This window comes from Pseudophryne corroboree, chromosome 7 (assembly GCF_028390025.1).
Source record: "Pseudophryne corroboree isolate aPseCor3 chromosome 7, aPseCor3.hap2, whole genome shotgun sequence".
NCBI lineage: Eukaryota > Metazoa > Chordata > Amphibia > Anura > Myobatrachidae > Pseudophryne > Pseudophryne corroboree.
The window spans coordinates 113594290-113619522 of NC_086450.1; the positions used below are offsets into that span (position 1 = coordinate 113594290).

The 25233-nt window shown below is 45.6% G+C and overlaps 1 protein-coding gene across 1 annotated transcript in view; it reads right to left on the reverse strand.

Annotated features, from left to right (window-relative positions):
* COL28A1 (collagen type XXVIII alpha 1 chain) overlaps window positions 1–25233 on the reverse strand; it is a 142661-nt gene that overhangs the window by 56930 nt on the left and 60498 nt on the right. The window contains exons 13-19 of the mRNA XM_063933569.1: window positions 23839–23907; window positions 22342–22410; window positions 21551–21619; window positions 20797–20865; window positions 18631–18699; window positions 603–674; window positions 145–213 (exon numbers count right to left, since the gene is read on the reverse strand). Of these exons, the coding sequence (XP_063789639.1) occupies window positions 145–213; window positions 603–674; window positions 18631–18699; window positions 20797–20865; window positions 21551–21619; window positions 22342–22410; window positions 23839–23907 (486 nt within the window). The remainder of the gene's footprint in view (window positions 1–144; window positions 214–602; window positions 675–18630; window positions 18700–20796; window positions 20866–21550; window positions 21620–22341; window positions 22411–23838; window positions 23908–25233) is intronic.

Genomic DNA, 25233 nt, shown 5'->3' on the forward strand with positions numbered 1-25233 from the left:
ATTTGTTTTACCATAAGTGAAGTCAATTTCTGACAGTGTCTTTGGTTTGGAAGTGTTCTGGTGTTTGGTTTAGCTTTTTCCTTTTGGATCGTATTTACCAGATATACCAGCTTATGCCAGTTATTTGAAATACTTGGCGCTCACCTTTTCACCTTGTATTCCAATGCCTGGGCTACCTTCAGGGCCCCTGATACCTGGAAGTCCTGACTCGCCCTATATTAAAAGAAAAACACAAACTTTTGTAATAAAAACTTTCTTCATTGAAAGTGTGTTTTCTCTATTTTAACAATTGTATAATTTAGAGAAATGGAGATTACTTTATAGAACATTCTTGAATATGAGAATACTGTTAATGATTTATTTTTTATTATTATTATTATTATTATTATTACTAGACATGATTGCAGTTTGTCTCACTTTCTAATCATTGCAAACATCAGTTCAGGAAGCGGTTCTCTATATATCAAGGTACATATATAAGCAAAATATGAGGCTAAATATAACTATAAATGAGAACTTTCAGCAGCAATAAAACATGTCCAAATTAAATGAGCCTGAATGTTAAAAAGAAATAAATGACGAATATTGTTTGGTTATTAAACCTTTTGTCCTGGGGCGCCATCTTCTCCTGGTAAACCAGGTAAACCAGCCAATCCTGAAGACCCTGGTTCACCCTGAAATAAAAAAAATAAATAGATGAGTTTAGTATAAGATCTTTATATTTATTGTATATAATGACTTATTCACTAAATGATTATTTTGATTTGATTGACCACAAATTAGTCCTAGTCCTTCCCACTTCAATATGGATTAATCACAAAATGTACTAAAAGCATGTAAAATGTATAAATACTCACTAGAGCCAATGTTTTGTAGAGCTCCGTGTTGAAGTCCCACAGATAGATTTGATGAAACATTTGCAGCATTTAGCATAAAAATAGTGTGAAATAGTTTATTTTCTAGAAACTTTGGGGGTCATTCCGAGTTGTTCGCTTGTTGCCGATTTTCGCTATGCTGCGATTTGTTGCAAAATGCGCATGCACAAGGCACGCAGGGCGCATGCGCTTAGTTATTTAACTAAAAACTTAGTAGATTTGCTGTGGATTCTGCTGCGCTTTTCAGTCGCACTGCTGATCGGTGAATGATTGACAGGAAAGGGGCGTTTCTGGGTGGTAACTGAGCGTTTTCCGGGAGTGTGCTAAAAACGTAGGCGTGTCAGGGAAAAACGTGGGAGTGTCTGGAGAAACAGGGGAGTGGCTGGCCGAACGCAGGGCGTGTTTCTGACGTCAAACCAGGAACTAAACGGACTGAGCTAATCGCAATCTGTGAGTAGGTCTGGAGCTACTCAGAAACTGCAAATAATTATTTATTAGCAGTTCTGCTAATCTTTCATTTGCTATTCTGCTAAGCTAAGATACACTCCCAGAGGGCGGCGGCCTAGTGTGTGCAATGCTGCTAAAAGCAGCTAGCAAGCGAACAACTCGGAATGAGGGCCTTAGTCCATTAGAACTGAATGTCATGATGTCTGGGTAAGCCAAGATAACATGGAATCTACAATTTTAAGTACACGCTCTTGTCATTATCAGGACTGACTATTGTCCAACAACACAGAGGGCTGATAATTAATAGTAATAGTGTTTGGTTATAAGAAGACATAAAGAGATCCTATGCTAGCCACTTGTGTCAGAGAGGGCAGCAGTCTCCTTCTTTAGTGAGCTGCTTAACTTAGTTGATTAAAATCTCCTGGGTCAAAGGGAAGAGTCGTTGTGCCTAATTCATGTTTGTACACAATGCCGATGTTAATGCAACTGAGTGATTATCAGCATACTGCGAATGCGCTGGGATCGCAATGCACACGTGCAGAGGTTCCTTTGCGATGCCGCTCATGGTGAGGATTTATTTGTAGAGTGATTGACAGGAAGGGACCATTTGGGGGATGTAACGGGGAGTGGTGGCAAGAAAGGAGGCATGTCACAGACGTTTTTGGGGCGTGTATCTGCCCAAAGCTGCGATCATGTACATAGAGAAACATGGCGTCAGCGTCACCATTGCCGACAGAGGCAGAACTCTGGGAGGCAACGGAGTCATCTGCCGCCGGGCTCCTTCTCTGAAGGGGGGCACCTCTCCTCCCATTCTGTGACACCATTGAATTAAGTTAATTGATAGCTGTCGCTGTCTTTTCAGTGGCCGACTGTTATGCACACCAGTGCCAGCAGGAATGTACTGGTGTCTGAACGGAGAGGGATGCAAAACAAATGAACTCACAGACAGACTGGGGAATATGACATTACATACACAGAAGGTGATAGGGTAACAAAATAAACACATAGTGAACAGAGAAGCCCAAAGGCTAAGAAACTGGGTGTCTCCCTAGTATTAGGAATGCTCAGATGGAAAGAAGCGAGATGTTGTGATTTAATACGTAGAGAACCCGAAATGCTGTTGCTAAAGGCAACAGCAAAACCCTAAAGGGTTACCAACGGGTGTGGCAGTAAACTCCTTGGTCAGAGATGGAATAATAGACACAAGGAGAGTCTCCACAATCCTAGTCTTCACTTGCAGTGCACTGGTTCAGCTTACTGCCACTAAACTGACACCTGAACACCTTGCACAGTGAGAAAGGATTTTGGCAGGCAAGTCTGAGAATACAGCCGCAAACTTGCTAGGTTCACAGAGTAGCAAAAGAACCCCAGCAGGTTAAACGACTGACTCCAGTCTTACTGCTAGGTCTGGATTGGCAGAGTGTAATACCAAATCCCAAGGCCTATTTGCAGTAAGCAACAAACAAATACAAAGTTTACACAGTACTAGCTAGCTTTCAGGAACTGACTAACCAACAAAGATTCAGCAGCATCTGCCTAACCTGAGAAGAGGGTTTATATAGCAGGTGCTGTCCACGCCCCACTCAGACCTCACAGACTGTGAGCACAAAAACCAGCACCGGATCCCCTGCCGTGCACAGAGCCTGTAACCACTGCACAGCAAAAGACCCGAACCGGAGTATCAGCTACGTTCAGGTTACTCCGCTAGCACTTGTCTCCCGGTTGCCATGACGACGTGGCAGCACAGAGCAGGAGACCCTAACAGTACCCCCCCTCTGTCGAGGGGTCAAAGAACCCCTACCACCGGGTTTATCGGGGAACTGCGAGAAGAAAGAGCGTAACAGTCTGGGGGCATGAAGATCACAACTGCGCACCCACGACCGCTCCTCCGGGCCATACCCCTTCCAGTGCACCAAAAATGACAGCCGACCCCGAACCATCTTGGAGTCAAGAATCCTTTCAACAACAAACTCCCTCTGGCCACGTATCAGAAGAGGGGAAGGTCTTCCACTGGAAGAAGGATTACTAATCGCCCATTTTAAAAGGGAACAACGAAATGTTTTATTGATACCCAAAGAACGGGGTAGATCTAACTGAAATGTCACCGGATTGATAACCCTAGTGATCTTATAAGGACCGATGAACCGGGGGCCTAACTTATGAGATGGCTGTCTCAACTTCAAATTCTTGGTAGACAACCAGACGAAGTCTCCTAATTTGAAGCTGCAGGGTCTTTTCGGCTTATCAAAAACCCTTTTGGTCACTAATGACACAGACACAAGGGCTTTCTTCACTTTCCTCCAAATACCTCTAAGGACCGAAACCACAGAGGAACCACCAGGCGTGGAGTCCAGGGGGTCAAAATAATTGGCCTTAGGATGATGCCCATACACACAAAGGAAGGGAGAGACCCCTGTAGCAGAGTGAGCCGCGTTGTTATAGGCAAACTCCGCCATGGACAGATGAGCAACCCAGTCAGTCTGACACTTGGAGACATAACACCTGAGGAATTGCTCCAAGGACTGGTTCACCCTTTCAGTCTGCCCATTAGACTGCGGATGGTAGCCTGACGACAAGCTGACAGAAATCTGGAGATCGGAACAAAATGCCCTCCAGAATTTGGCCACAAACTGAGATCCGCGGTCAGAGACCACATCAAGTGGCAACCCGTGGAGGCGCACAACATGCAGCATAAATAATTCAGACAGGCGTCTGGCCGATGGCAGCCCAACCAATGGAACGAAGTGCGCCATCTTCGAAAACCTGTCAACGACAACCCAGATGGCTGTCATCCCCGAGGATTTGGGCAAGTCCACCACAAAATCCATTGAAATGTGGGTCCATGGCTTAGATGGAATAGAGAGTGGATGTAATGGGCCAACAGGAACCCCTCTAGGAGTCTTATTTCGGGCACAGATGTGACATGCCCGAACCCACTGATCCACATCCCTAGCCACCGAGGGCCACCACACTGCCCTAGATAGCAACTCCCGAGTTCTGGCAATACCCGGGTGACCTGCCGACTTCTTGGCATGGAATTCCAGGAACACACGCTGTCTTAACCTAGGAGGCACAAACAAAAGACCTACCGGAAGGTCTGGAGGAGCCTGCTCCTGTGCTCTAAGGACTAATGACAAGAGGTCCTGGGTAATGCCCACTTTAATACATGATGGGGACACAATGGGCAATGGCTCCTCGGTGGTCTCCTGGATTGGAGCAAAACTCAGCGAGAGCGCATCAGCCTTGATGTTTTTTGACCCAGGGCGATATGTTATCAAAAAATAAAAGCGAGCAAAAAACAAAGCCCATCGTGCCTGCCTGGCATTGAGGCGCTTCGCTGACTCTAAATATGCCAAATTCTTATGGTCGGTGAGAATTGAGACCACAAACTTAGCCCCCTCAAGCCAGTGTCTCCACTCCTCGAGTGCATCCTTAATAGCCAACAATTCCCGGTTACCCACGTCATAATTCATCTCGGCAGGCGAAAATTTACGGGAAAAGTAAGCACAGGGATGAAGGCGATTATCAGACATCCCCATCTGAGAGAGCACTGCCCCAATACCCATCTCAGAGGCATCCACCTCCACCACAAAAGGACACTCTGGATCTGGGTGTCGCAGCACCTTGGCCGAGACAAATGCCCTTTTGAGACGGGCAAAAGCCGCTTTGGCCTCACAAGACCAGTTAGCAACATCCGCCCCTTTCTTAGTGAGTGCCACCAAGGGCGCCACTATAGCCGAAAATCCAGCGATAAATCGTCTATAAAAATTTGCAAAGCCCAGAAAACGCTGAAGCGCCTTCAAACTAGTGGGCTGCACCCAATCCAGGAATGCCTGTACCTTGGAACCCTCCATTTGGAAACCTTCTGGAGAGATAATATATCCTAGAAATGCGATTTGCTGAACTTCAAATTCGCACTTCTCCAGCTTCGCCCCAAGCCGGTGGTCTCTGAGTTTCTGGAGGACTAAGCGTACATGCTTCCGATGTTCCTCCAGGGAATGGGAGAAGATTAGGATGTCATCTAAGTATACAACTAAGAATCTATCCAAATATTCCCTGAGCACATCGTTCATGAAGTCCTGGAAGACTGCCGGGGCATTACAGAGCCCAAAAGGCATCACCAAATATTCATAGTGCCCTGAGTGGGTATTAAAGGCAGTCTTCCATTCATCCCCCTCTCTTATTCGGATTAGATTGTACGCACCGCGTAGGTCAATCTTAGAAAACATGGTGGCCGTACGAAGCTGGTCAAACAAGACCGAAATGAGAGGCAGTGGGTATGAGTTTTTAATCGTGATACGGTTCAATTCCCTGAAGTCGATGCAGGGTCGCAATGAACCGTCCTTTTTACCCACGAAGAAGAACCCCGACCCAACTGGAGACTGTGAAGGTCTGATAAATCCCTTCCTGAGTCCTGAGTCTCAGGACGTGACAGGGAGTACAACCTGCTCTTGGGAAGCTTAGCATTCAGCAACAAATTAATGGCACAGTCATAGGGGCGATGGGGAGGTAGTACCTCTGCAACTCTTTTGGAGAACACGTCCGCAAAATCTGTATAACATCCTGGCAATCCTGGCAAACTTAGCTGCGAAAGCCTGACTGGAAGGCTCAAGCAACTCCTGAAACAATCAGTACCCCAACTAAGAATCTCCCCAGAGACCCAGTCAAATTGAGGATTGTGGGCCCTTAACCAGGGTAACCCCAACACCAATGGGGCAAAAGTACAGACAGTCACATAAAAGGACAATTTTTCAGAGTGTGTGGCTCCAATAAACTAAGAAATCTGGCTAGTGCAAGAAGTAATTTTACCCTGGGATAATGGTTCCCCGTTTAACCCACAAATCTCAATTTCCGATGCCAAGGGTACTAAGGGAACAGAGTGTTTCAGGGCGAATTGGCGGTCCATAAAAACCCCGTCGGCCCCACTGTCCACAAAGGCCTCAGTCTTGACAGTTTGACCGAGGATCTTCAAGGTCACCGGAATGATAAAAGTCTTCTTGGGAAATTCTGACTTCTGGCCTGACAGGATATTTCCCATCACCCTCAGGCCCTGAAGTTTTCCGGCTTTTCTGGGCATGATACTACCACATGACCTTTATTCCCACAGTACAAACATAACCCCTGCTGTCTCCTCCGCGTCTTCTCACGCGAGGAGAGGCGGGTAGCCCCAATCTGCATAGGCTCCTCGGAAAATTCCTCAGAGTCTGAGGTTCCCTTGGGAAAGAAGGAAACCTCGGTCTCCCTTTCAAGCCTGTGCTCTCTCAGCCGTCTATCCACCCAAATGGATAACTGCATGAGCTGATCCAAGCTATCAGGCAAGGGATATTGTACCAGTTGGTCTTTTAACTGGTTAGAAAGACCTCTTCGGTACTGGTTTCTCAGGGCTGGGTCATTCCACTGGGTATCATGGGCCAACCTCCGAAACTCCGTACAATAATCCTCAACTGGCCTTCGCCCTTGCTTAAGGATCGAAATCTGAGCCTCGGCTGAGGCCGTCTTGTCAGGGTCATCATACAACATGCCCAGTGCCGTAAAAAAAGCATCAACACTTTTAAGCAACGGACAGTCAGGCTGCAACCCATATGCCCAGACCTGTGGGTCTCCTTGTAGCAAGGAAATCACTATGCCCACCCGCTGAATCTCCGACCCAGAAGACTGAGGCCTAAGCTGGAAATATAGCTTGCAGCTCTCCTTGAAACAAAAGAACTGCGAGCGATCTCCAGAAAAACGATCCGGGAGATTTGCTTTCGGCTCCTTAACCCCTGAAGGTACTGCTGCTGCGGGAGCTCCGCCAGCGGCCTGCGAGGTGTGCATTTTAATGGAAAAATCATTAAATTGTCGAGTCAGGACCTGCACCTGATCGACCACCTGTTGCAAAGTATTTTGAGGGGTATGCTCCATATTCCCACAAAATTTCAACAGGAGTATTAGGCTGCTGAATATGTTATGCACACCAGTGCCAGCAGGAATGTACTGGTGTCTGAACGGAGAGGGATGCAAAACAAATGAACTCACAGACAGACTGGGGAATATGACATTACATACACAGAAGGTGATAGGGTAACAAAATAAACACAAAGTGAACAGAGAAGCCCAAAGGCTAAGAAACTGGGTGTCTCCCTAGTATTAGGAATGCTCAGATGGAAAGAAGCGAGATGTTGTGATTTAATACGTAGAGAACCCGAAATGCTGTTGCTAAAGGCAACAGCAAAACCCTAAAGGGTTACCAACGGGTGTGGCAGTAAACTCCTTGGTCAGAGATGGAATAATAGACACAAGGAGAGTCTCCACAATCCTAGTCTTCACTTGCAGTGCACTGGTTCAGCTTACTGCCACTAAACTGACACCTGAACACCTTGCACAGTGAGAAAGGATTTTGGCAGGCAAGTCTGAGAATACAGCCGCAAACTTGCTAGGTTCACAGAGTAGCAAAAGAACCCCAGCAGGTTAAACGACTGACTCCAGTCTTACTGCTAGGTCTGGATTGGCAGAGTGTAATACCAAATCCCAAGGCCTATTTGCTGTAAGCAACAAACAAATACAAAGTTTACACAGTACTAGCTAGCTTTCAGGAACTGACTAACCAACAAAGATTCTGCAGCATCTGCCTAACCTGAGAAGAGGGTTTATATAGCAGGTGCTGTCCACGCCCCACTCAGACCTCACAGACTGTGAGCACAAAAACCAGCACCGGATCCCCTGCCGTGCACAGAGCCTGTAACCACTGCACAGCAAAAGACCCGAACCGGAGTATCAGCTACGCTCAGGTTACTCCGCTAGCACTTGTCTCCCGGTTGCCATGACGATGTGGCAGCACAGAGCAGGAGACCCTAACACCGACTTCCTCACTGGTCCCTGCACCTTACAGATCACACCCTCTTTATTATACTGAATATGCACATTTTACAAGTATCACAAACAGGATTAGAACCCACAACCTATTACACTGGAAGCAGACACCTTACTGATGAAGCTGTTTGCTCCTGTATAGGAAATATGAGAATTTTAACTATATGAAGTTACTTCTCTGACAATTACACATAACTTCATGTAGTTAGAATTCTCATGCTTCCGCTACATGAGCAAATAGCTCCATCAGTAAGATGTCTGCTGTCAGTGTAACAGGTCATGGGTTCTAATCCTGGTTATGACTGCTAAGAATAGTGATGAGCAATGTGTGATTTAAAATAAAAGACAATTAAATGTATAAATACAGTATATAAAAAATTTTCAGAACACCACACACACACACACACATGCATATATTTATCTTAATATAGGAAATAGGGGGGCACCAATATTTATCTTGCCTCCGGGCATCTGTGACGAACTTACGCCACTGATTGCCGCAGTCAGTCTGCATGATCATAGACTCACGCGGTGAGTAGATCTTCCTAGTGCATTGATGCTGCATATGTGTACACAGTTGCTGAGGACTTTGCGATGGCTCAGTGGGCGTCTATATTTATTTCTGGGTGGCAGATCACTTGTGATGATTAGCAAGTCTGTAGCCAGAAAAATTGCAACTGCGTAGGCATGTGTGTGGAAACATGAATTAAGCCCTGTATCCTGACTCTTATATAGTCCTAACAATGGAGAACAGTATGTCAGCATTTGAATGTACCCAAACATTAACATTAAATTAGCACCTGCATGAATCCTCCATCCCCTGTTTAGCTAACTGCTACCAGGACTCACAAATGTGATCTTTGCCTTGTATCCACTTATGCCTCAAAGCAGCCTGATTTATTATAGATAATTATAATCAAATGCATTGCAACTTTATTTTGATCAGTTTGTTATACCCCTTTCACACAGCACAAATGACCCAGTATCGACCTGGCATATTTCTGGGTCGACACAGGTCACTGTGCGGTGTGAAAGGGCCCATGGCGAATTCCCGGGTCGCCTGATGTGGTAATTCAATCCGGGAATAAAGCAATGTTATTCCCGGGTTGAATACTGGGTCAGTGGCAGTGTGAACGGAACGGGTTGCCGGGTCAATGCGACCCAGGATCCGTTCAATACATAGGGAGAGGCGGCGTGGAGATGAGCTCTTCTCCAGCGCCGCCTCTTCCCCCGCCCCTGATGATGCTGCAGTCCCCGGGTTGGGATGGCAGAATGTAGGGTCAAACGCCGGGTCCCACCCGGTAAGGACCCGTTTCCAATTACCAGGTGGGACCCGGCAAATGCGATATGAAACGGGTATTATCTAGACTCCACTATTTGGGTTTTCAAAAACAAACATGTGGAACTGGATGTAATGAAGACCGAGTTGGCCGGAGGTGCGGGTTCCTGGGCAAAACACAGACATTTTCATAAAGCGGAAATCATGTACAAGGCAAAACCATGCCTTGTAAATGATTGCTGCTTTAAAAAAACATCCAAGTTCAGCCGGAAACCCGCACCTCCGGTCAACTCGGACTTCATTACATCTGGCCTTTAATTTTAATTTGTACTGTATGAAGCGGTATATATATTCCAATCAAGGCTCTAAAGCAGCAATAATTCCAAAAAGGAACTGCAACAAATTCCATTTTCTAGCTCATAAATTGTCTTGTTCCAAATGACAGTAAGAGACAATGTGATTGGCCAGCTTTCTCACAGGCTCACTCTGAAATAGAGAAATATGCAAACCCCCGTTTTTTGATTTTGGTTCTAAGTCATCATCGCGTTTTGGTTTCCACCCTCAAGTGTTTTGGTTCGGATTTGGATTTTGGTTCAGTTTAAAATCAATTAAAAATCTATAAAAATGTATAAAAATCAATAAAAACAGCTAAAATCATCCAAAATTCAAACATTTGCATTTAAAATCCAAATTCTGATCCGCAGAAAGATTCAAACTAGTTCAGATTGGATTTCCTCAAGACAAGGCCAAAACTAGGATTTTCATAAATTAAAATACAAAAATAAATACATAAATAAAAAATAATAATAAAAATACAAAAGAGCAAATAATATAATTAAAAAATTACAACTGCGCCACATAGTAGTGCAAACTTATAATAATTGCACAGTAGTACTCCTCATTACGCCGCCCTATGGTGGAGAGAGGGAGAGAGAGAGATGGGAGAGAGGGGTGAGGGAGAGAGAGGTGAGAGTAATCACACATCTAAGTACATACAGTGCCCCTTTCCTGTGTCACACTCACTATTTAGGCAGGCTCAGGATGATGCTGGATAATGAGGTTTCCACTCTCCTCCCCTCCTCTCCCCCATGCTGACTGGCTGGGCTTGCACTGACAGTGCAGTGTCTTGTAGCCCCACCCACTTTTTGACTGCACCTCTGGCTGCACTGTGGCTGATGAAAGACTTGGGGGCTGAAGTAACTTGCCCCCAGTGACCCCTCTTAATCTGGCTCCCCCTGACACCCCTTCCCTCTGCGGCTGCGGTTGAAAGGAGCTGGATGCACAGCAATGGGTAAACTGAAAGTAAATTACAGCCCTTGCAAAGGCTGCTGGGAACTGTAGTTTAATTTCAGTTTCTTCACTGCAAGGAGCCGGGGGCACAGGGGGAGAGGGGGTTTTAGGAGGGTTGAAGTGACTGTCCTGATGCCCCGTCTGACCCAACGCCCGGGTCACATGCCCTCCTATAATTATAACGGACACTACTGTGCTGTTTAATGTAAATAATGGACACTACTGTGAGGTGTAATGTGAATAATGGATTCTACTGTGCTGTGTAATGTAAATAATGGACACTACTGTGTGGTGTAATGTGAATAATGGGCACTACTGTGAGGTGTAATGTGAATAATGGGCACTACTGTGAGGTGTAATGTGAATAACAAACACTACTGTGCGGTGTAATGTGAATAATGGACACTACTGTGAAGTGTAATGTGAATGTGAATAATGGATACTACTGTGCTGTGTAATGTGAATAACGGACACTACATGTGTGGTATAATGTGAATAATGGGCACTACTGTGAGGTGTAATGTGAATAATGGACACTACTGTGAGGTGTAATGTGAATAATGGACACTACTGTGAGGTGTAATGTGAATAATGGACACTACTGTGTGGTGTAATGTGAATAATGGACACTACTGTGAGGTGTAATGTGAATGTGAATAATGGACACTACTGTGCTGTGTAATGTGAATAACGGATGCTACTTGTGATGTAATGTAAATAATGGACACTACTGTGTGGTGTAATGTGAATAATGGACACTGTGAATTGGTACTATTCTGTGGCCATGCTCCCTTCCACACAAAGTCACACTCCTTTATTTTTTTTTATCCTCTTTCGAATATGGACGGTACCAAATCTCTTTCTGGCACAGGGCACGAAAATGTCTAATTACGCCACTGCTGCTACTTGTACACATACTGTAGATAAATTAGAGATGAGCGCCGGAAATTTTTCGGGTTTTGTGTTTTGGTTTTGGGTTCGGTTCCGCGGCCGTGTTTTGGGTTCGACCGCGTTTTGGCAAAACCTCACCGAATTTTTTTTGTCGGATTCGGGTGTGTTTTGGATTCGGGTGTTTTTTTCAAAAAACCCTAAAAAACAGCTTAAATCATAGAATTTGGGGGTCATTTTGATCCCAAAGTATTATTAACCTCAAAAACCATAATTTCCACTCATTTTCAGTCTATTCTGAATACCTCACACCTCACAATATTATTTTTAGTCCTAAAATTTGCACCGAGGTCGCTGTGTGAGTAAGATAAGCGACCCTAGTGGCCGACACAAACACCGGGCCCATCTAGGAGTGGCACTGCAGTGTCACGCAGGATGTCCCTTCCAAAAAACCCTCCCCAAACAGCACATGACGCAAAGAAAAAAAGAGGCGCAATGAGGTAGCTGTGTGAGTAAGATAAGCGACCCTAGTGGCCGACACAAACACCGGGCCCATCTAGGAGTGGCACTGCAGTGTCACGCAGGATGTCCCTTCCAAAAAACCCTCCCCAAACAGCACATGACGCAAAGAAAAAAAGAGGCGCAATGAGGTAGCTGACTGTGTGAGTAAGATAAGCGACCCTAGTGGCCGACACAAACACCGGGCCCATCTAGGAGTGGCACTGCAGTGTCACGCAGGATGTCCCTTCCAAAAAACCCTCCCCAAACAGCACATGACGCAAAGAAAAAAAGAGGCGCAATGAGGTAGCTGACTGTGTGAGTAAGATAAGCGACCCTAGTGGCCGACACAAACACCGGGCCCATCTAGGAGTGGCACTGCAGTGTCACGCAGGATGGCCCTTCCAAAAAACCCTCCCCAAACAGCACATGACGCAAAGAAAAATAAAAGAAAAAAGAGGTGCAAGATGGAATTGTCCTTGGGCCCTCCCACCCACCCTTATGTTGTATAAACAAAACAGGACATGCACACTTTAACCAACCCATCATTTCAGTGACAGGGTCTGCCACACGACTGTGACTGATATGACGGGTTGGTTTGGACCCCCCCCAAAAAAGAAGCAATTAATCTCTCCTTGCACAAACTGGCTCTACAGAGGCAAGATGTCCACCTCATCATCATCCTCCGATATATCACCGTGTACATCCCCCTCCTCACAGATTATCAATTCGTCCCCTCTGGAATCCACCATCTCAGCTCCCTGTGTACTTTGTGGAGGCAATTGCTGCTGGTCAATGTCTCCGCGGAGGAATTGATTATAATTCATTTTAATGAACATCATCTTCTCCACATTTTCTGGATGTAACCTCGTACGCCGATTGCTGACAAGGTGAGCGGCGGCACTAAACACTCTTTCGGAGTACACACTTGTGGGAGGGCAACTTAGGTAGAATAAAGCCAGTTTGTGCAAGGGCCTCCAAATTGCCTCTTTTTCCTGCCAGTATAAGTACGGACTGTGTGACGTGCCTACTTGGATGCGGTCACTCATATAATCCTCCACCATTCTTTCAATGTTGAGAGAATCATATGCAGTGACAGTAGACGACATGTCCGTAATCGTTGTCAGGTCCTTCAGTCCGGACCAGATGTCAGCATCAGCAGTCGCTCCAGACTGCCCTGCATCACCGCCAGCGGGTGGGCTCGGAATTCTGAGCCTTTTCCTCGCACCCCCAGTTGCGGGAGAATGTGAAGGAGGAGATGTTGACAGGTCGCGTTCCGCTTGACTTGACAATTTTCTCACCAGCAGGTCTTTCAACCCCAGCAGACTTGTGTCTGCCGGAAAGAGAGATCCAAGGTAGGCTTTAAATCTAGGATCGAGCATGGTGGCCAAAATGTAGTGCTCTGATTTCAACAGATTGACCACCCGTGAATCCTTGTTAAGCGAATTAAGGGCTCCATCCACAAGTCCCACATGCCTAGCGGAATCGCTCCGTGTTAGCTCCTCCTTCAATGTCTCCAGCTTCTTCTGCAAAAGCCTGATTAGGGGAATGACCTGACTCAGGCTGGCAGTGTCTGAACTGACTTCACGTGTGGCAAGTTCAAAGGGCATCAGAACCTTGCACAACGTTGAAATCATTCTCCACTGCGCTTGAGACAGGTGCATTCCACCTCCTATATCGTGCTCAATTGTATAGGCTTGAATGGCCTTTTGCTGCTCCTCCAACCTCTGAAGCATATAGAGGGTTGAATTCCACCTCGTTACCACTTCTTGCTTCAGATGATGGCAGGGCAGGTTCAGTAGTTTTTAGTGGTGCTCCAGTCTTCTGTACGTGGTGCCTGTACGCCGAAAGTGTCCCGCAATTCTTCTGGCCACCGACAGCATCTCTTGCACGCCCCTGTCGTTTTTTAAAAAATTCTGCACCACCAAATTCAAGGTATGTGCAAAACATGGGACGTGCTGGAATTTGCCCATATTTAATGCACACACAATATTGCTGGCGTTGTCCGATGCCACAAATCCACAGGAGAGTCCAATTGGGGTAAGCCATTCCGCGATGATCTTCCTCAGTTGCCGTAAGAGGTTTTCAGCTGTGTGCGTATTCTGGAAACCGGTGATACAAAGCGTAGCCTGCCTAGGAAAGAGTTGGCGTTTGCGAGATGCTGCTACTGGTGCCGCCGCTGCTGTTCTTGCGGCGGGAGTCCATACATCTACCCAGTGGGCTGTCACAGTCATATAGTCCTGACCCTGCCCTGCTCCACTTGTCCACATGTCCGTGGTTAAGTGGACATTGGGTACAGCTGCATTTTTTAGGACACTGGTGACTCTTTTTCTGAGGTCTGTGTACATTTTCGGTATCGCCTGCCTAGAGAAATGGAACCTAGATGGTATTTGGTACCGGGGACACAGTACCTCCAACAAGTCTCTAGTTGGCTCTGCAGTAATGATGGATACCGGAACCACGTTTCTCACCACCAAGGATGCCAAGGCCTCAGTTATCCGCTTTGCAGTAGGATGACTGCTGTGATATTTCATCTTCCTCGCAAAGGACTGTTGGACAGTCAATTGCTTGGTGGAAGTAGTAAAAGTGGTCTTACGACTTCCCCTCTGGGATGACCATCGACTCCCAGCAGCAACAACAGCAGCGCCAGCAGCAGTAGGCGTTACACGCAAGGATGCATCGGAGGAATCCCAGGCAGGAGAGGAATCATCAGAATTGCCAGTGACATGGCCTGCAGGACTATTGGCATTCCTGGGGAAGGAGGAAATTGACACTGAGGGAGTTGGTGGGGTGGTTTGCGTGAGCTTGGTTACAAGAGGAAGGGATTTACTGGTCAGTGGACTGCTTCCGCTGTCGGCCAAAGTTTTTGAACTTGTCACTGACTTATTATGAATGCGCTGCAGGTGACGTATAAGGGAGGATGTTCCGAGGTGGTTAACGTCCTTACCCCTACTTATTACAGCTTGACAAAGGGAACACACGGCTTGACAAATGTTGTCCGCATTTCTGGTGAAATACTTCCACACTGAAGAGCTGATTTTTTTGGTATTTTCACCAGGCATGTCAACGGCCATATTCCTCCCACGGACAACAGGTGTCTCCCCGGGTGCCTGACTTAAACAAACCACCTCACCATCAGAATCCTCCTGGTCAATTTCCTCCCCAGCGCCAGCAACACCCATATCCTCCTCATCCTGGTGTACTTCAACACTGACATCTTCAATCTGACTATCAGGAACTGGACTGCGGGTGCTCCTTCCAGCACTTGCAGGGGGCGTGCAAATGGTGGAAGGCGCATGCTCTTCACGTCCAGTGTTGGGAAGGTCAGGCATCGCAACCGACACAATTGGACTCTCCTTGTGGATTTGGGATTTCGAAGAACGCACAGTTCTTTGCTGTGCTTTTTCCAGCTTGAGTCTTTTCATTTTTCTAGCGAGAGGCTGAGTGCTTCCATCCTCATGTGAAGCTGAACCACTAGCCATGAACATAGGCCAGGGCCTCAGCCGTTCCTTGCCACTCCGTGTGGTAAATGGCATATTGGCAAGTTTACGCTTCTCCTCCGACAATTTTATTTTAGGTTTTGGAGTCCTTTTTTTACTGATATTTGGTGTTTTGGATTTGACATGCTCTGTACTATGACATTGGGCATCGGCCTTGGCAGACGACGTTGCTGGCATTTCATCGTCTCGGCCATGACTAGTGGCAGCAGCTTCAGCACGAGGTGGAAGTGGATCTTGATCTTTCCCTAATTTTGGAACCTCAACATTTTTGTTCTCCATATTTTAATAGGCACAACTAAAAGGCACCTCAGGTAAACAATGGAGATGGATGGATACTAGTATACAATTATGGATGGACTGCCGAGTGCCGACACAGAGGTAGCTACAGCCGTGGACTACCGTACTGTACTGTGTCTGCTGCTAATATAGACTGGTTGATAAAGAGATGTAGTATGTATGTATAAAGAAGAAAGAAAAAAAAAACCACGGGTAGGTGGTATACAATTATGGACGGACTGCCGAGTGCCGACACAGAGGTAGCTACAGCCGTGGACTACCGTACTGTGTCTGCTGCTAATATAGACTGGTTGATAAAGAGATGTAGTATGTATGTATAAAGAAGAAAGAAAAAAAACCACGGGTAGGTGGTATACAATTATGGATGGACTGCCGAGTGCCGACACAGAGGTAGCTACAGCCGTGGACTACCGCACTGTACTGTGTCTGCTGCTAATATAGACTGGATGATAATGAGATGTAGTATGTATAAAGAAGAAAAAAAAAACCACGGGTAGGTGGTATACAATTATGGATGGACTGCCGAGTGCCGACACAGAGGTAGCTACAGCCGTGGACTACCGTACTGTACTGTGTCTGCTGCTAATATAGACTGGTTGATAATGAGATGTAGTATGTATGTATAAAGAAGAAAGAAAAAAAAACCACGGGTAGGTGGTATACAATTATGGACGGACTGCCGAGTGCCGACACAGAGGTAGCTACAGCCGTGGACTACCGTACTGTACTGTGTCTGCTGCTAATATAGACTGGATGATAATGAGACGTAGTATGTATAAAGAAGAAAGAAAAAAAAACCACGGGTAGGTGGTATACAATTATGGATGGACTGCCGAGTGCCGACACAGAGGTAGCTACAGCCGTGGACTACCGTACTGTACTGTGTCTGCTGCTAATATAGACTGGATGATAATGAGATGTAGTATGTATAAAGAAGAAAAAAAAAACCACGGGTAGGTGGTATACAATTATGGATGGACTGCCGAGTGCCGACACAGAGGTAGCTACAGCCGTGGACTACCGTACTGTACTGTGTCTGCTGCTAATATAGACTGGATGATAATGAGATGTAGTATGTATAAAGAAGAAAGAAAAAAAAACCACGGGTAGGTGGTATACAATTATGGACGGACTGCCGAGTGCCGACACAGAGGTAGCTACAGCCGTGGACTACCGTACTGTACTGTGTATGCTGCTAATATAGACTGGTTGATAATGAGATGTAGTATGTATAAAGAAGAAAGAAAAAAAAACCACGGGTAGGTGGTATACAATTATGGATGGACTGCCGAGTGCCGACACAGATGTAGCTACAGCCGTGGACTACCGTACTGTACTGTGTCTGCTGCTAATATAGACTGGATGATAATGAGATGTAGTATGTATAAAGAAGAAAAAAAAACCACGGGTAGGTGGTATACAATTATGGATGGACTGCCGAGTGCCGACACAGAGGTAGCTACAGCCGTGGACTACCGTACTGTACTGTGTCTGCTGCTAATATAGACTGGATGATAATGAGATGTAGTATGTATAAAGAAGAAAGAAAAAAAAAACACGGGTAGGTGGTATACAATTATGGATGGACTGCCGAGTGCCGACACAGAGGTAGCTACAGCCGTGAACTACCGTACTGTGTCTGCTGCGACAGGATGATAAATAATGATATAAAAAATATATATATATCACTACTGCAGCCGGACAGGTATATATTATATAATGACGGACCTGCTGGACACTGTCTGTCAGCAGAATGAGTTTTTTATAGAATAAAAAAACACCACACAAGTCACACGACGAGTGTTTAACTTTTTCAGGCAATCACAATATAGTATACTATACTGGTGGTCAGTGTGGTCAGGTCACTGGTCAGTCACACTGGCAGTGGCACTCCTGCAGCAAAAGTGTGCACTGTTTAATTTTAATAATATGTACTCCTGGCTCCTGCTATAACCTATAACTGCTCCCCAGTCTCCCCCACAATTAAGCTGTGTGAGCACAGTCAGATATTATACATAGATGATGCAGCACACTGGGCTGAGCACAGATATGGTATGTGACTGAGTCACTGTGTATCGTTTTTTTCAGGCAGAGAACGGATTATATTAAATAAAACTGCACTGGTGGTCACTGGTCAGTGGTCAGTCACTAGTAAACTCTGCACTCTCTAGTACTCCTAAGCTCCAGTAAATCAAGTGTCTCTGTCTCAATCTCACTCTCTCTCTTCTAATCTAAATGGAGAGGACGCCAGCCACGTCCTCTCCCTATCAATCTCAATGCACGTGTGAAAATGGCGGCGACGCGCGGCTCCTTATATAGAATCCGAGTCTCGCGATAGAATCCGAGCCTCGCGAGAATCCGACAGCGTCATGATGACGTTCGGGCGCGCTCGGGTTAACCGAGCAAGGCGGGAAGATCCGAGTCGCTCGGATCCGTGTAAAAAAAGCTGAAGTTCGGGCGGGTTCGGATTCCGAGGAACCGAACCCGCTCATCTCTAAGATGAATGCCATGTCTAATGTGCATATAATAAGTTTTTGTTTATTATTATTAAGCGTGAAGAAGTGTCTGAGGATTTCCTTTTCCTGGCAAGGGTTTCAGATAGGGTTGGAGCTCAGGAATAATCGCGTTGAATAGTAGGTAAAAATGCAGAATGCAAGTGTAGGTACAAAAGACTCAGACAGCCCTGACGGGGCATTTCTCACAATACCTTTGCGCCAGTTTCACCAATCCCTCTTTCTCCAGGTACTCCAGATTCTCCTGGCAAACCTTGATCTCCCTGAAATTAAATAAGAATGTTATTTATGATAACATCATTACTGTACATGTACTTGTCCACGCAGTTGCCAGTGTGTTCAGTGCTTAAAAATACTGACAAATGTCTTGTGAAATGTATCAAACATATTTAATATTAGTCTGCAGTGGAAAATGGATCAAGGGACTGAAAATAAGATTCAGACCGAAAATCACTGGTGTGGTGCTAGTTGGTAATACCAGAGTGCTACAGTATGTCATTCCTGACAGGCAATGTTTTACATATCTGTAGGGATAATGATGGATGGCATGCAATTTAGCAACACATTGCATTTAGGGGGTAATTCCAAGTTGATCGCAGCAGGAAATTTTTTAGCAGTTGGGCAAAACCATGTGCACTGCAGGGGGGGCAGATATAACATTTGCAGAGAGAGTTAGATTTGGGTGGGTTATTTTGTTTCTGTGCAGGGTAAATACTGGCTGCTTTATTTTTACACTGCAATTTAGATTGCAGATTGAACACACCACACCCAAATCTAACTCTCTCTGCACATGTTATATCTGCCGCCCCTGCAGTGCACATGGTTTTGCCCAACTGCTAAAAAATTTCCTGCTGCGATCAGCTTGGAATTACCCACTTACTGCGTAAGATTGGGATCTGGTCTTTAGGTCGACAGTAAGTAGGTCAACAATGTTTGGGTCGACCACTGTTGGTCGACAGTAAGTAGGTCGACAGGGTTTCTAGGTCGACAGGGTCTTTAGGTCGACATGTTCTAGGTCAACAGGTCAAACGGTCGACATGAGTTTTTCACAATTTTTTTCAATTTTTTTTTACTTTTTCATACTTTAAGATCCACGTGGACTACAATTGGGAACGGTAACCTGTGCCCAGCACAGTGGTAGTGGTGCGAGGCACCGTGCCCGAAGCATGGCGAGTGAAGCAAGCCATGCGAGGGGACACGGTGCACTCATTGGGGTTCCTGGTCACTGCACGGAGAAAATGACACAAAATAAATCAAAAACTAATGTCGACCTTTTGACCTGTTGACCAGGAACATGTGGACCTAAAGACCCTGTCGACCTAGGATCCCTGTCGACCTACTTACTGTCGACCAATAGTGGTCGACCCAAACATTGTCGACCTACTTACTGTCTACCTTACATACCACACCCGTATGATTATCATGTAATCTATATTAGCATTACAAATATGGTAATGCAAGAGCTATACACTAATAGGATAACATCCAACCTGATCAACTACATCTAAGATAGTTGAATATAATCACTGAGAAAAGTCTATAACACATCTGAATATATTAGTAACACCAGAGGTGGATTGGCCATAGGGTTCACAGGGAAGATTCCCGGTGGGCCGACGCACCCGTGGGGCCTGTTTTGTTTGAGGACATGTGGTCCTTCTTATAAACATAATGAATAAGATGCAAAATAATTACTTTGCCACTTATCCTGTGATTGCAGATGTTCTAGTGTATGCTCTGTCTGCCTGCTTGGTTGACATATAAGATTGAGTGAATAGTGATTGGGATACGGTTGGTATAATAAGCAAGAAAATATATCTTTCTAAAGAATGATATAGTTTCCTAAATTCTGAATGTGTATCATATAATGTGCTCATAATATTTAATTTTATTTCTTTTAAACTTCTCCCTTGATGCTGGACATGCCCACTATCTGGAAAGTCTTGGGGGGAGGGTGCTGCTGCCATGGCCCATGGCTAGACCTTACACCTCTGGTGCTGCCCATGTGGGCCAGTGCCACTAGTACTAATTTTTCCAGGGCCGCTTTTTGTTCCCAATCCGCCCCTAAGAAACACCAGTAAGGAGCCATGGTTACATGACAACAAGCGGAAGGCCTTTGGTTTTCTTTCAGTCTGTTTCTTTGTCAGAACTGGAAAACATACTACATGGAGTATATTCCTAGTGTTCCCAATCAGCAGCCTGACGATGCAGGCTGATCTCATGTGTGAGCTGTGCAGTCAATCAGCATATAGCTCACCAAAGCTGGACAGCAGTCACTGATTATGTTTTAGAATTTTAAAGCCCATAATTGTAATGTATTTTATTGCAATCTTATCTATAACATGCTTGCATATTCTTACCTTAGGCCCCATAAGCCCTTCTCCTGGTGGTCCCCTCATTCCTGGTGGCCCCACAGGACCCTGGACTCCCTAAGAAACAATAAGAATTTTTTTACAGTAATTTGTCACATATGATATTACATACATTCTGTTGAGGATTAATATCAAAAGTTTGGTTTGGAGGACCTTGAATAGTTACATTCCTCCCTATTTCCAGCGTATTTCTTTAAACAAACCCTTTGTGTTTCCTTACTGTACCTAGTTAATATATTATTTGAACTCAGTGCTGAAAGTAGGGTGGTACAGTGTACCATTAAGAAATACAGTGGTGATACCCAGTACCACCAGCCCACCGCTGGGGCATAATTTATAATGGGCATTTATGTGTGTGGGACATAAAATGGTGTCAGTGGCATAACTGTGTGTGGCATAATATGTAACAGGCATTACGGTGTGTTGTATAATATGTAAGGCATTACGATGTGTGGCATAATGTGTAATAGGCATTATGGTGCGTGGCATAATGTGTAATAAGCATTACGGTGCGTGGCATGATGTGTAATGGGCATTACAGTGTTTGGCGTAATGTGTAAGGGGCAGTATGGTGTGGGGCATAATGTGGCCATGCCCCTATTGTCATGTAGCCACTTCCCTAGTTTTGTGTGACCACACCCCCTTATGACATGTGACCACGCCCATTTTTACTATCAGAACCACTAAGAAAAAAATTCTACTTGCAGCACTGTTTGAACCTTTATGTCATGGAAAGTCTTACCTTTTCTCCTTGCGTCCCAATGCCAGGTAAACCAAGTGGGCCCGGCAAACCAGGAGGTCCAAAGTCTCCCTAGGAAATATGATGTTGATGAGAATGTGTATTACATATATTATCAGCTACTAATAAACTTTGCTATCCACCTCTTTGCTGCCTGCATACAGTATGTATACATGAAACATAATTAAAAACACAACTTGTAATGTTTATATGCTCAACATAACTATAGCTTTAGTCTTACCCATTATCCTCCCAAATCCCACTTGGTAATGCTTTTCATGTATGAGAACTATCTCTCAATACACCACCTTCTAATGTAACTTAAAATAACCTCAAAACAACTCTGACACCTGAACATTTGTATTCGTTATACAGTATTGGTGAATCTGGTCCTAAAACATAATCACTACGGATCTGTTTGTGCAGTCACCTTCTGATAGCACTAACAGGCGCCAATGATGCCAGGAGAGACCTGACTGTTTGGCCTGTGTGCCAATAGTTTGGATTTTCTCCATTTTGGCCAAGTATTATGGGTGATTTGGACACTGGTAAAATGTATTGGGCTGCGTGGCTAGCTTAATGATGAAGAGAAAGCACTACATCACCAGGATATGGTACAATGTAAATAGAAGCATGGTTGAATCAGAAGAAGGCTATATGGATTTAGTTACAAATGCTCTAAGTTTCCTCGCTGGCTGTGTAATAAGGTAATATTAGTGTGGCAAATGTATTCATATAATGTAGGCACAATAATGGAAATAAAATTATATAGGCAGAGTGTGTTTACTTCTCACTTTGTCACCCTTAATACCAGCGCCTGTTTGCCCCCGAGGTCCCCTGGGTCCTTCAAATCCCCGGTCTCCCTAGGAAAGTAAACAGTACGTTACACTTTAATCATTAAAAGATGACAACACATTAAATGCATGCTGTTTTATTAAATAAATCATCAGCTCGGTAGTTGTGTGGTAGAAGTATCTCTATTAGTCACAATTTAATAACTAACTTACATTGTTTTGAAAGCGCTACACAGATTTGCCTTATGTTGGCCAGAGGACTATCTCCTTTAGCATATTTTGATCAGAGTTGGCAGTCAATTTATGACAGTGATATTACACATTTCATCTCTCCTCAAGGAAACTATTTATACATCTAACATTACTGCTTCATATATACTAGCATATGTTTTCATTGCAGTTATATTTTAAACATGACATAGGGGGTAATCCAGATCTGATCTACAATCAGTTTCTCAGACATGCGGGGGTTCGCCCAGCACAGGGCTAGTCCTTCTTGCCCGTCTGGCGTGTGACATCATGCAGCGGCCGCGGCCTGCCCCCACAACGCTCCGGACCCGTCTGCGTTGTCTGGACCGTACCCTGCTAACGGTATTCTAGCGCCGTTGGCACCCCCCTCCCGCCCCACGATCGCAGCCCTGAGATGATCACTGTGCTCCCGGGTTACACGTGCGCACTCCGCAAAGGGATTCAGACTGCGATCGCTGCTGCTACAGTGATCCAGTCTGTATTAGGTCCTTAATACTAATATCAAAGAAACAAAGACTGATGTTCAGTAGGATGTCACTTGCAGGGCCACTGAGTGAAAGTTGGGGCTGTAGGAGGACAGTTTCTTCTGCCCCATCAGCTCTAGGGTGTGAGACAATCTCAGCAAAAACAGAGTTGGGTGTGTCCTGGGGTAGTGTGACTGCAAGTGCCAATTGAGAGGTATTGGTTCACTTAAACTAGACCATCATCTACCCCTATTTTCTCCCCACCAATAATCTCTCTCTGAATATGTCCAAAGCAGATGGTACAGAGTCTTGGAAATCCTGTTCCCGATTGTTTTCCCCCAGTATAATCCACTATTGCTAGGACCCAAGGCAGGCCTAGGCCCATGTAGTTCATAGCTACATTTTACCAGTGGCATCACCAGGTGTGGTGACACCCAGTGCAATAGCTAAGAGTATTGGCGTGCCTCTGGCGCTGTGGCTCCTGTGTTCTGTGGGGAAGAAGGGGGTGTGGCCTGCTGTGATGCGTTAGGGGGTGTGACTGTCCAGTTCTCATCACGCTGGGGGCTTGCCCAGTGCTCCGGCAGCCCCCAGCCTCTCCCTGGACTCCTGGCTGCTCTGTGACACAATCCAAGGGGGTGACACCATAGTAGCAGAGCAGCTCTGTTATTTTAGTGCCATTCTCACATATTTGTCACCCAGTGCAGCCCGCCCTCCCTTCCCCCCGAGTGATGCCACTGCACTTTACTACCCCTGTTCACTTTTAAGATTATGGCGCAAGCATTACCTTTGATCCTGGTAGGCCTTCTCCTGGTTGTCCTCTCTCACCTGGAAGCCCCTGAGCTCCCTGAGGACCCTGTTAGAACGGAATCATTAAAATGTATCAAGCTCAATGTACGATATTTGCTGAGCTGGCATCATAATGCTCGAACACTGCAGTCTTTGTAGACCATCCAGTTGCAACATGTTATACAATAATACTGCAGTGTTACTTCAAAGAATACGCAAGACTAAAGCGGCATGGCTTGGAGCTAATATACTCTATTGTTTTGCTGTTAGTGTTGATAGGACAGAAACTCTTAAAATATTTTTGTCAGCTGACTTACCTGGTAAGAGTTTGTAGTTGTAGTGCTAAATTATCACAGCTTTCAATAACACTTAATTGAAGATAAATAATAATTTTGAGAAAAATGCATAAAATATTTTGTTGCTTTTACTTTTAAAACAGTACATATGGTTTATCATAAAGTTCTCTTTTCTGTAAAGACCTGTCAGAAACAAAATAGATTGCTGGAAAGAAACCTGCCCCAGCATGAGCTACATTTAGTTGTGTCATTGGGATTTTACATTCCATACAAACGTTGTGCTGAAAAGACTGGCTAGCAAGTATCTTTATTACATGGAAAATGTTTAAATGTATAATTATTCAGTTCAGTATATTCCACAGTAAGCAACATACAGTCCATACCTCCCAACTGTCCCGATTTTCGCGGGACAGTCCCGTTTTTTTGGGACTGTCTCGCTGTCCCACCCGTGGGCCGCAGTGTCCCGCGGTGGGGGGGCAGTCGGGAGGCTCCTGTCATCGCTGCCCTGCTTAGCACTTATTCACTGGAAACAGGAGGAGAGGGGGCATGCCAGCAGCTCACAGAGCGCTGGGCATGCCCCTTCAGTGACGAAAACAGGGGCTTGGCTCGCGATCGCGGGTCCTCCCGCGAAGTCATGCCCCTTTTATCATAGGCCACGACCCTTTTCGGGAGTGCGCGCGACAAAGCCGCGCGTGTGTCCCTCTTTAGAAAATAGGAAGTTGGGAGGTATGCAGTACTGTCAGCGGTGCAAGTGGGCAGGTAGGGGTGGGTTTGGCGTACCCTTAAGAATTTAGCCGTTGTCTACGCCGTACCCACCGCCGCCGGGCCGCCGCTCCCTCCCTCCGCTGTTGCTCACACCGTGCTGATGCGGGGGGAGGAGAGCGCAGTGTGCGCCTCTCCTGCCCCTCAGTATCTACCTTCAATTCAGCGCCGGCCCGTGAGCCAATTGAAGGTAGACACCGTGACCCGCACCACCGCTGGAGACTGAGGGGCAGGAGAGGCGCACACTGCTCTCTCCTCTACTCACACACAGGAACAGGTAGCAGCAGTGCGGTAAGCAGGAGGGGTGGGGGCATGTGTATCTGGCACTGGGGGCA